Here is a 13,407-nt window from a genome sequence, read left to right as displayed (position 1 = left end):
TTTAAATTGTGAGTTTAATATCTTGCGTTATGTTAAAGCGATAGTTCACCCAAAACAATGACATTTCTGTTATCATTATGCACCCTCATGTCATTACAACCTTCTTTCTTCTATGAAATATCAAAGAAGATATTTTGAAGTGTTTTGTTGTTGCTGCTGCTGCTGTATTTTCCATACAATAGACGGCAATGGATGGTCTGGCTACATTCTTCAAAATATCTTATTTTGTGTTCCAAGCACGTAAATTATACATATTTTGGGTGAACTGTCCCTTTAAGACATGATGGGAACACGAAAATGTACTACTACTGCAAAAGAAGAATGGCATGGGCCCTATCTGATGGCATTCTTTAAATAAATAAATAAATAAATTCAGTTCATCCATTGTTAGAATTTGTTATGATGGGTACATGAAAATGTGCCACTGCAAAATAAGAATGGCATTCTTTAAATAAATAAATAAATGCATCCATTGTTAGAATTTGTTACATGCTCAAAGCACTTGTCCCCTCATCTCGAGATGTTTTTATTGACTCAGTTCAGCGCTGCAGCATCTCAATCCCACACTGACGTCACCCCCAAATTTCGCAGCTCCGATCACTACCTCATTAATATAGCCGTGTGATCAGAAATGGCGGAAAGATTACTCGATGTCGAGCTATTTTTGTCTCTCAAAGCTCATTAGGTGCGGAAGAGTGACGGTGAAAACACAGCACGTGCGCGAGGGAAGCGGCTCTTGAGTATCTATCTCGCGCCTTTGAGCTCAGGTTACCGCGAGCGCCGCGTCCCAAAACACCCCCTTCTGCGTTCCGAGGCGAACAACAGACTCCATCGGACACTTCGAGGGACACGCTGCTTTAAAATGTTGACCCTGTTGTCGGCTATGTACTTGGTGGTGCGCACGGCTTCGGCGCAGGTAAGACGCCTCTCCTTGACAACGGAGGCGTAAATGCAGCATGAATGCACCAAACGCACGGGTTTTCTTTAAAAACACTCAGTACGCGTTAAAATATCGGCGCTATATCTGAGGATTCATCCCTGCATTGCATGCACATGTACAATTCGCTATATATCTGATAGTTTCCGTTTATACAGCAAGTGATTTCATGCTGGAAAATCCATTTTAAGATGGTTGCTGTGTTTTGGAATGTGGGAGCTGGTTCATAGCTGGTCCAAGGTGACCAAAATAGTATTTACCTGCCTCAAGATAGTCATTAGCTGATATAAAATGGTACAAAGTGGTCATTAGCTGGTTTGGACGAGCTTACAGGGCATCTTGGACTAGCTACAACTAGCTGGCTGGTCATACCAGTTAAAGACGATCAGGCTAGTTTATAGGAACTGGCAAACCAGTCAATAGCTATCCTAGATTGGCTACAAAAAAATAAAAAAAACATTTTGGACCTGCTAGAAACCAGCTAACATATTCAAAGACATAGTTTCTAAGCAGGGATTGGTTGAATGATTAGTCTCATTCATTATGCATGCCTTGAAAACCTAGTAAGGCGGGAGGGCAGTGACCTCTTCGATGATTAATTTACAATGCTTTGGCAAGCAGAGTCCAGCACCATGGATAGCACTCGCTCCGGTCTGGATCTCCACCCTTCCAGCGGCATGTTATGTAATGTTAACTTGGCTGAAGTGCCTCTGTCCCGAACAGGAGCAAATATCTGCATCAGGCTGTGGGTGATCTGTAGCACTGTAGTCTGAAAGGCTCAGCATTATGAACACACACCACTGCTGATGACACCAGTGAAATGAAGAGGGAATCTGCTCTGGTGCTATGATAGTAAAATGCATCATTGAGGCTGAAGGAGAAGGGGTCGTGGAACAGATCCAAGCCCATTAGAGGCTTTTGGAATTGTTAACCCAGGGTCATTTTTAATCCTGAGGTAGAGTAAACTTGGGTTATCTTGTTCTGTGTTTTCAAAATGGACAAACTTTAGCCAGGGTTAGTAGCACACTGTATTCAGTGAATATTTCTATTATATTTAGTTATATTTATTTTTAAAGTCTGTTTCACATGTAGACGTTTTGTGAGAACTTACTCTAAAGTTGAGGAATGTTGTCACATTATATAGACATTATATAGTTTATATAGATTCAAATTTAGATCACAATGAGAACCTGCCATTAAATATTTAGCCTAAATTGCTCTCCTGCAAAAATGTTGCAAAAATTTAAAAATAGTAACAAAATATCTTTATTTTTTTTTAATTGTCATTGCTGACATATAGCTCTTGTGACCTTTACTGTATTTGAAAGGTATCATGAAAGCAGGATTTAATCCTGTAAAGCCTGATATATGAACAAATTAGTGCTGTCAAATGATTAATCGCGATTAATCGCATCCAAAATAAAAGCTTTTGTTTACATAAATATATGTGTGCACTGTGTATGTTTATTATGTATATATAAATACACACACGTGCATGTATATAATTAAGAAAAATTAGGGATGCAACGATACAATTTTTTCAGAATCGATCCAATACCGAAAATTCTGAGTATCTGCCGATATCGATCCAATCCGATACCAGCCCAGTTTTTTTTTTAAATCTATGTACAATTTGTATTCTTCTGTGTGTTCACCTGATCGTCACTCTTTTGTGTGTAAAACACAATCTACTACATATAGATAACTTCATTTTAATGAAAAATAACAAATGAAAAAATATACAATCATAATCTATGACAAAAATACTATTATAAACTAGGTTAGTGAATAATTTAGCAGCAAAAGAAACTCTAGAAAAATCATGGGTGCACAATAATTTTATAAAACCCAGTGAAACATTTTTATTTACAAATAAAAGTGAATAAGTGTACGACTAAATCTGGTAAAATGGTACACATTGCTCTTTGTATTGTTGTAAAATACTTTCATGAAAAAACAAGCAAATACATTTATATATAAATACTATAAATTAAAAGACATTTCTTTTAAATATATAGCACAGTAATGAAGGCAGAAACATGTGATAGACAGGACAGAACAAGAAAGACTATTAATAATCTTTCATCGCGCAAAAGTATTATAATACTAAAGGCTCCAATACAGAGCGGCACAAAGCGGTTATGCGCATCCTGAACGCAGAATTATGCACTTGAAGCAGCACATAGTCACAGCGCGCAGGCTGCGCAGCCCTCAATATCTACGCAGATATTGATGCGTAGTGTATTGAACCTGTGCGTTAGTTTATTATCCTTTTCTTTTAACAGTTTTAAACCTCTCTTGAAGAGAGTTTAACTGTAGTAACCGAACGCAACGCGCAGTTTGACGCTGAATGGAGGATGACAGACAGCCGCAGCAGAGAGAAGAGTTTACCTGACCTTGAATTTAACGACTTAAATATTCATCTGTACCTCAGATTAAACTATGGAACAACTTCAGAACACTTGAACACTTTTCGTCTGACCGATACCCCATCCGCAGAAAACGACCATATCGGAGCCGATACCGATACTGAGTAACGGATCGATGCATCCCTAAGAAAAATATGCTATGTTTATATATTAAATGTATTTATATATAATATAAATTATATAAATATATACATGTAAATCCATGTAAATATTTTCAAAATATATATTGTATGTGTGTGTATTTATATATACATAATAAATACACACAGTACACACACATATATTTATATAAACAAAAACTTTTATTTTGGATGCGATTAATCGCGATTAATCATTTGACAGCACTAGAAAAATTGTTTAAAATGTATATGTATTTTAAGTGAAACAGTTTATTGAAACGTGACACAAAATCTAAAAAAAAAAGAAAAAAAAAGAAGTATTATATGTGTTTCATGTTTTGTATACTATTTGATATATCAGGCTTTTATGGCCCATAAAGTTTGATATAGGAAAATATGGAGCTGATACTGGAGTAGGAAATAAACTCAGAGACCCAAACTGAGTAAAAATATGCAGTTTGATGCAGTTGCTGATATTTATATGGCCAAAAAGTAAGATGAAATTCTGATAGCTTGTGATGTAAATTAATGTCGATTTCTATAACAATATAGCAGAATACTTAAAGAAAATTAATATAACTGTCAGTTGTCATTCTGTATCTTCCAAGATGTTATTTAAACGCTTGGTTTTATGATCAAAGCTCTGTAGTTTTTATATAATGCAATGACAATTGAAAGTTGTACAGATAAACATTCCTGGTGTATAATTCAAACTTATCCTAATTAAACATGATTTTTCTAAAATAAATAAATAAATAAATAAAAATGATCAAATAACTTGGTAAGCTGCTTTAGTCAAGTAAATGTTCATCTTGAAATATTACTAAAAATATGTTTTGTTTATAAAAAATAATTACAGAGGGGATTTTTAAAATACTAAAAGCCTTTTATTATGAAAAATTAACCATTACTCAGACAACAGAAGGCATGCAGTAGATTGTAGATTCATGCATCAAATATATACACTACAAAGTGCGCTACAGAAGTGCATCAAATATAATACAGTAGGTTTTTTAAGGTTAAAATCATGCAGACACAGCAAAGCGCACTACAGAAGTGAAAGCACATGAGCTATTTGACCTCACTGATCTCTTTTGGAAATGCACGTGGTCTTACATGTTTCCTGTTCAGCCCGAAAGGACATTTTCAGTCAAGGACAGTGGAGTTCGTAAATGGATACTTAAAAGTGAAATATCTTTGCAGTAGAACATGATAACAGCTTGCCGTCACACACACACACACACACACTATAACCATGTGAGATTCTGTGTATAGATGTGCAAATGTTTCAGTCAAAATTGTGGCTGTGCTGACAGAAGGGGAGCTTATTTTAGATTCTTCACACAAACTCCCAGAGTACACCAGCATTAATTCATAACTGAGCGAAAATGTCAATAAGCTCAGTTATTAGTTATTTCAATGGGATCCAAAGTATGAGTCTAGTAAAAATGCTTCCATTTTAAAATGCAATACAAAAATTCTCATTACAAATTAGCCTACATATATTTTAAAAGATACTTATTCTGTTTGTCTGTTCATTCTACTAGCATAAATGTACCTAATCTGTTTCAGCTGGCTATTTGTGTTCATAAACCAATCAAGAACTCAAACCTATCACCATAACTCAATGGGAGGTTCAAAACTCGACCTTTATTCGTTTTTAAGGCGTTGTGTTCCATTTAAGGAGGTTGAGTGGGCGTGTTGGATGGGAGGGCGTCAGCGCGGGCGCTCATGGGAAAATGAGTTCTTTCTGTGCGCTGATTGGCGGAGAGAGCAGCAATAGCAACTACATATCCCAGTGTGCCGCATTTCTGTGAAAGCGTATGACATTTCCATACAAGAATAGAGGTGACCCCTCCGTCCAGTCTGAGGCAGAGCAGCACATCTTTGGCGCACATCTCAACCTGCACAATCAGATCTGAAACATGGTGAGATTCTCATCCCTCCATTTTAGTCCTGCACTGTATTTTAGCACAAATCAAATTCGCAACGTTTCGTGCATAACATGACGGGTTAGTTTAATCTGAACGCTTTTAGATTCCGAAATATGTTTTAATGTGAAATCTGTGGTCACGATTCTCTCAACGATTCAGATTTAATATTTTGAAGCAGTTTGTATAAACAATTAACCGCCATTTCCGCGTTTGTGGAGTGGGTGTAATGTTAACTAACTCTTGAGGTGGCATCTTTTGTACTCATTGGCACTATTTTGTCGCAATTCTGTCAGATTATAAATGCTTGAAGCGTTTGATTTATGTCGAAGTTACAGTCTCGAGCGCATACTGACGTTACCATCGTTACAGTGCGTCGAGTCGAGCATCAGTTGCATCACCTTCTCATTCATTCATTCATTCATTCATTCATTCATTGAGATTATAACGTTAAGTTACACAGAAATGAATTCCCATTCACTCAAAGAATTATGTGCAGATGCTCTAAACTTCTCATCCCAGATCGCTAGGCCTTTGTTCACATAACTAGGTCATGCTATTGACGCCTGCGGTGACTTTGTGTTTATTTCAGGCCGAACCGATCCGTGTGCTGGTGACTGGCGCAGCCGGACAGATCGCTTATTCTCTGCTCTACAGCATTGCTAAAGGAGATGTGTTCGGCAAGGACCAGGTGAGACACAGACTGGCTGTCTTATTGCGTAACCGGACTCTGGGGGGAAACCGCAAGTGGAGCAAACTGGATTTTAAATCATGCTCTTGTGTTATATAAGAATTTGTGATTTAAAATATGCGACTCTGTGTTCAGAATGGCGCACTGTTATTTTATTACTGTGTTTGCAGTATTAAATATGTACTGTGAGCATGCATGCATGCATGTAACACTTATTGAATGCTTACATTTATCCATTTAGAGATTAATGTTTGCATATTTGATAACCGATAATACAATTGACACAAATAGCCGAATCTCAGGTAACAGGAAGTGTTTGCTAACGTTCTGACAATGTTCTCTAAAGTTATGAACAAACATTCTTCCAGTGACGTTAATGGAATGTTCGTTCAAAGTTTTCTCGTCTTTAAAAATTTTTTTTTTTTTAGAAAGCAAGCAAAACAAGGCTATTCGTACATTGTTAATGGAATGTTTTTCTTCTCAAACGTTCTAGTTGAATGTTCATCTAACACGTTTTTTAAATGTTACTGTGTTTCAGAATGTTCAGGGGACATTCAAAAATAACATTCCCATAATGTTTTCAAAATGGTAAATTGGAATGTTCCCTTAACATCTGTGTAATCAAGAGAAATGTTTTTGAAACCTTTTTTTTTTTTTTTAAATGGACATTTTGAACACCCCTACCTTAATGGGAACATAAGCTAAACGTTCCTAGATCACTTTTTTTTTTTTAGCTGAGATCATTTGTCTGTTATAAAAAAAAAAAAAAAAAAAAAATATATATATATATATATATATATATATATATATATTTTTTTTTTTTTTTTTTTTAGCATGTAAATATTACTAGATGTTTTGAGAGAGAAATGTATTCATAATTTTTTTTTTTTCAAACATTTATTAATTTATTACATTTTTGGTGCTTATCAATAGCCAATTTTGAAGTGTTAGTTATCAAATATTTTTAGCAAGTTATCAGAAAATAAAAGGTTAGAAATGTTTAAAAAAACCAATTGTATATGTATTCATACAACTCAATTGCATGTTGGCATATCGCACACACATCGGCTGTCTAGTTATCTTCACTTATACTGGATCCTGTTATATAAGGAAGGACAGTTATAGATTGTACTATTGTATAGAATGTGTATCATTGAATGTCTGTGGTGTAAAGTGTATATGTTGTTCTGCAAGTATTCCATTCTGAACATGTTTTTGATCATAGGCTGATGCAGTGTAACATACTTATTGTTTGTCTCCCCTGTCAGCCAATCATCTTGGTGCTTCTGGATATCACTCCCATGCTGCCTGTGCTGGATGGAGTCGTCATGGAGCTGCAGGATTGTGCTCTTCCACTTCTGAGGGGTGAGGGGTTCCTTAATCAGTTTAGACCTTATCACAGCGAATGATTATAATGGGACATCAGGTAGAGGAAGATCAGTTCAGATCAGGGTCAGTTTTTACTGGACTCTTCACTGACAGCTTCACAGCCACTGTCTCTTTGTACTGCAGCGTGTGTTATTTATAGCCGACATCTGGAATGTATTAAAATGCAGAAGAGCAAGGATGACTCTGCAGAAGAGATCTGTAGCAGAAAATAGCATGTGCTACCCTGTATTTGAGGAGTTGGGAGGTGTAACCGGCACAGACTGATCTTATTGGCTCACGCTGTAGGTTACCCAGAGACCAATGAGAAACGTGATGGTGCCACAACAATGGGAGGTGGAGGGGAGGAGGCCAAAGAACATGTTCTGTCACAGAAGTTGAGCTTCGGTTGAAGTCCACTCTGATAAATAGTCCTGTACTAAATCTCATTTTAAAGATTATCAATGAAATGAGCCAATTCAGGAAATATCGACAGGCTGATAAATGATTTATGGTGATGGGAGATGAAAGTGTCAAGAGATAATGTCAGCATATACTCCTTAGAAATAATAGTTTAGGTACAAACATAATGCGGCTGTATTTCACAATACTGATGCTAAAAGGTTTGCATGTGCAGTTTACGTGAGTTTATCATTCAGTCACATGCATTTGCTCAACTGAATTAGTCTTGAGGCTTCCTAGAAAACACTAGAAAAAGTTGGTTTAAAGATTTAACTTGCTTCAAGAAGCAATTAGGATTTATCTTAATTCTACAAGCTATTATTTCATTTAATACTTATACAAAATATTTAGCTAAAAGATTAATTATATAATAACGTTTACATTTTTAGTTAAATTTAATAATTTGCAAAAAATAGCTGGATATTTTTGAATAAGTTCATGATCTTTAAAAACTTGCCATGGAGATTTTTGTTGGCCTAAAAATTCCTGTGAAATAAGTTTTCTGTACCCTTCGTTTCTCTCTCTTACCCCTTCACAGAGGTGATTCCTACTGATAAGGTTGAGGTGGGCTTCAAGGATCTTGACGCTGCCATCTTGGTGGGCTCTATGCCCAGAAAGGAGGGCATGGAGAGGAAGGACCTACTGAAGGCTAACGTGGCTATTTTTAAAACCCAAGGTGAAGCACTGGAGAAATACGCCAAGAAGACCGTCAAGGTACAAGATTGCAACAAATAATGCAGCTTGAATCAGTTTATGTGCAGTTGAATTCTGATTTTCATGAGATTTCTAGCCTCTGGCTTTTGATTTAGACAACAGTGATAAATCAATACGGGCAGAATCAGTCACTGGTCAGTTTTTGGTGTTTGTTATGCCGTTCACTTTTCGTTTTCTTTCATAGGTGCTAGTTGTCGGAAACCCAGCCAACACCAACTGTTTGATCGCCTCCAAATCTGCTCCCTCCATTCCTAAGGAGAACTTCTCCTGCCTGACCCGTCTGGACCATAACAGGGCCCGCTCTCAGGTCCGAACCCCACCGCCTCATTCACTTTCGTTTCTTATTCTGCTTTATTGAAGTTCTCTAACGCAATCTTTGTGCTTTCCAGTGCTGCAGGTAACCAAGCTTTTTTTTTATTGTCCATTATCCACATCTAGCTTAGTTCTAGAGCATCCGTATCTAGTTATGTACTCTGGAGTAGTTCATAGACCAATACAGTGACCTAATTTTAGAGGGACTGTTAGCTCATTGTTGGCACACATTGCACCTACGAGCCCTTTGCTCACCTGCGGTGTTCCTCCATGCCTGTAGGTGGCGATGCGTGTTGGCGTGCCCTCTGACTGTGTGAAGAATGTGATTATTTGGGGAAATCACTCCTCAACTCAGTACCCAGATGTGCACCATGCTATCGTGAACAATCATGGGAAGGAGGTGTCAGGTTTTGATGCAGTGAATGATGAAAGCTGGCTGAAGGGCGACTTTATCACCGTAAGTCTGACATCTGAACCTGTGGAGTTATTAAAGTGAGATAATCGGGCCGCTTTTGCAAGAGACAATCAGATAAAGCATAATTCTCCGTTTGCTAATTTAATCTCATTTTGAAAATAACTGTGGGATTTAATGTTCTCAAAGGAAAGAACAAAAATGACTTATCACATTTGCCCTTGACAGGGCTTATGTTGTTATAAAATGGGTAGTTCCTACTTTAACTTCTGATGCATGTTTGAAGCCGCTAAAAAAGCTGATAAATGCACCTAATTAATGCATCAAGTTGCGTTATATCTTGGCAACCATAAATGATTTATTTGCAACAACAAATTTCTCTTAGTTTAATAGAATTAATTTCCAAAGAAATCCACACGATCTGGAATTTTGCATGAGGGTGAAAGATTTCCCGCTAAATTGGATTCACAGCATTTACCAATAGAAATCTGCTTGCTTTAAAAGTGATTTCTTTGTGAGCTGTGCTTCATACAACTCTGTCCTATTGACAGTACACAATGGACCTTTTTTTACCCACAAAATGTAGCTGAAACTGCACTAATGACCATAGCTTTACACATGATTTTTTTTTTTGTAGCTTATTGCTTTAATTTGCCCATCTGCAATTCTTAATTTCTCTGTACACCAGACGGTGCAGCAAAGAGGTGCAGCTGTCATCAAGGCCAGGAAGCTCTCCAGTGCAATGTCTGCTGCCAAAGCCATCTGTGACCACATGAGGGACATCTGGTTCGGCACTCCAGATGTGAGTTTGCACCATGTGAACCCTTTGGAGATCAATTGAGTGTCTAGGCTATTAGATTCTGGTTACAAGTAAAGTGGAAGATTAAAACATTTCTTTTTTTTTTTTCTTTTTTTTTTTTTATATAATTTCCTTAAAGCTACTTTATCAAATTTCACACATTTCTAAAGCCTCAAAATCAGCATGATCAAAACTTTAATTAAAAAAAAAAGAAATAAAAATAGTACAGCTGTACACAGTCTACCTCTGATTGATAGACTAGAAGAAAAATGCCTTTTAATATTTGATTCATCTCCTATACCAGGCTTTACAGGGTTAATGCTAAATAATACTTTTTCTGTGTCTAACAGGGTGAGTGGGTGTCTATGGGCATCTACTCCACTGGTAATTCCTATGGAGTTCCTGATGACCTCATGTACTCCTTCCCTGTTAAGATCAAGGTTTGTTTTACAATCGTTGTCAAAACACTGAAATTATGAATAAAAGAAAACAAAGTAGTTTAGAAATAGAAGGTCTCTATGTAAGTACTAATATTTTCCACTCCAACAGAACAAGACCTGGAAGGTGGTTGACGGACTCTCCATCAATGACTTCTCCCGCGGTAAGATGGATGCCACCGCCGCTGAGCTGGTAGATGAGCGAGACACGGCACTCACCTTCCTTGGAGCGTGACTTGATGTCTCCACAACAACGTGGCAGCCGTTAGACTCTTCAAAGTCCCCAAATCCCCGACTGTAAAGTCCTGTAGATTTCACAGCTGACCGTGTGTGGATGTCTCTCAACGTATGCGTGTGTGTGTGTTACTTCACAAGAAACGTTTGCAATGTAACCTCTGCTTGAAGTGTCTGGGGCAACACCTGAAGAAGAACATTTCCAGTTAAAACCGTTACGCACATAGTTGTCCTGACCAAAATAGCGATCATCTGTCATACAACAATAAAAGGCCATGTGGAAAATTTTATGTTTGTTGTGTATTTGGATTATGTTGTCATGCTCATCTCTAGCTCTGAATGCACACATTTAATAGGTATGAATTTCTTTGGTTAAAGATAATAAGATTCTTCATTGTAGGCAGCAAGCCAGGCCTTTTTATTTAAATGAAAACCTTTTATATATCAGGGAATTAGTTTTATAACTTATTTCAAAGCCTAGAAGTGTCCTAGAAAATTATAACAGTGACTATAAATTATATTGATTATTTTAGTGATCCTTATATAATAAAGAGACTGAGAAATCATGGTAATTCATTGGTCAAAAGGGATGGTAAATGTATGGATGTCCAGAAAAAATGTTTTGATAAATCATTATGACTAAAGTCGAACATATGGCATAATCACATTTACGATATGAAAAAAGTCTAAATTATGAAAATGATATAAGCCTATGAGATGTAAAATCTAAATTGACAAGTCCTTATTATTGACAATAGGTTGGAATTATGCCATAAAATACGAAATAAGTATCTTTGTCAATTTCGACTATTTGTGTATTTCTGTTTTAATTGTGTATTTGACTTTTCATCAAATTAATATAACCTAGTATGCCATAATATCAATTTGTTTACTCATGACTTTAGCTAAATACGATTTATTAAAGCATGATTTTTTGTGTGGAAAAGGGACTTCCATATAATCCTGCATAATTTTCATACACTAAATAAAGCATTCTCAGTTGGATAAAACATACAAGTAAAAAAATCTTTAAAAAAAAAGTAGATATTAGTTTACAACCACAGCCAAGAGATGACGCTGTTTCACATGTTTACGCAGTCGAACGCCATCAACGAGGCCGGTATTTGATTGGTCGAGCCAGACCGCCCCCTGCTCTGATTGGTCCGTGAACAAATATCATACCCACACACCGATTTCACGCGACACTTCCGCCTGTGAAACAGCGCGTGCTGCAGTGCAGTGGACGTGAGTATCCTCGCATGGCTTGTCAAAAATGAGTAAGCAAGCCTGTCTGCTGTCTAGATGTGCTTGAGTACAGTTCCCCAACCCCTCAAAACCCCGAGCTGTGGGCAGTGCGCTTGTGTTTGCTTGCAAGGGGTCGATGACCTTGGAATTCTTCTTGTATGGCAAAGTTCATGACATAATCCTGGATGTCTGTGACTTTGGTCTGACAGAAGCTGCTAGTTAGGTCTGTATTCAGGCAGAAAAAGCTAACTCCCCCTCTTGCAATAGCTGTGTGCTGTATCAGTCAAACTTACAGTCCTACTTGACATTTAAACGGGCGTTATATTGCGTTCAAAAGAGCTAGAAGATTTGCAAAGCGGCTAAAACAAAACAACCCTAACTAGTAAAATGGCTAACGCTTGGGGTCAGGTGGCTTGCTGCCTTTCTAGAACAATGGCAAAAGCTATACAATAAAATGCACATATATGTTTAATAAATGTGCCCTGTGCTGCTACTTTTTTTTTTTTTTTTTTTATACATGTCCTTATTTGTATAGTTGTATTTTATATTTGTCTGTATTTTTACTTTCTACTGTTAGTGTTATCTGGGTCTGAGAGCAATTTCAGTTCTCTGTATGTATGTGCTGTATATGTGGAAGAATTGACAATAAAGCAGACTTTGACTGAAAATGGTAAATAATTGGTCTAACAAGGACAATAACGATGAAGATAGTTTTAAAATTCGTTCTAAGTGTAAAAGAGTGGAGCCCACATCTTAACTAAACACAGAGGAACTATAGCCTGTTCAAAAAATAAAATAAAAATTCTAGCAATTAATGATTAAAACCTTGACAACCAATCAGAATCCATCCTGCTTTGAAGGGCTCGAGCATTTAAAGCGGCAGACAAAAAACAAACAAAAAAAAAAAAAAAACAAACAAAAACAGTTTTTTTTGTGTTTGAACGCATCTCGGGACGGAAGAAGAATTCGTCCATTCTGCATTTGATTTAGTAGCGTTCACAAGAAGGAGAGAAAGGGGCGGGATTATGAATGAGTAAAACTGACAGATGATCGACCGAACACAATTAATATGACACAAATTTAATAATTATGATACTGTTTCGCTAAAAAGTTTTTAACAAATCGGTTTCACTTAGTTAACAATTCATTTAACCCATACGAAGTGTCAGTAAACGAGCGTTCTGAAGCTCATTCGAATCTCGGAACGTTCTACTGTAGCCTATGTGAACGCCCCCTTGAAAATCAAATGTAAACTGCGTTTTTAATTAATCGGATTCACATAGTAACGATTTAACCCACAGAAAGGTTCAGTAAACGAAT

The 13,407-nt window shown here is 36.8% G+C and overlaps 1 protein-coding gene across 1 annotated transcript; it reads left to right on the top strand.

Moving 5' to 3' along the window:
- The first annotated feature begins 696 nt into the window (after positions 1 to 696).
- mdh1aa (malate dehydrogenase 1Aa, NAD (soluble)) lies at positions 697 to 11,130 on the top strand. The gene is made up of 9 exons (XM_058789845.1): positions 697 to 916; positions 6,009 to 6,107; positions 7,376 to 7,472; positions 8,473 to 8,648; positions 8,833 to 8,955; positions 9,241 to 9,417; positions 10,061 to 10,174; positions 10,522 to 10,611; positions 10,721 to 11,130. The coding sequence occupies exons 1-9, from the start codon at positions 863 to 865 to the stop codon at positions 10,841 to 10,843; spliced, it is 1,053 nt and encodes a 350-aa protein (XP_058645828.1). The 5' UTR covers positions 697 to 862; the 3' UTR covers positions 10,844 to 11,130.
- The last annotated feature ends 2,277 nt before the right edge of the window (positions 11,131 to 13,407 follow it).

Source organism: Onychostoma macrolepis, chromosome 01, assembly GCF_012432095.1.
Source record: "Onychostoma macrolepis isolate SWU-2019 chromosome 01, ASM1243209v1, whole genome shotgun sequence".
NCBI classification, from domain to species: Eukaryota; Metazoa; Chordata; class Actinopteri; order Cypriniformes; family Cyprinidae; genus Onychostoma; species Onychostoma macrolepis.
The sequence above is the reverse complement of the archived record's forward strand: the minus strand, read 5'-3'. Positions and strand labels throughout refer to the sequence as shown.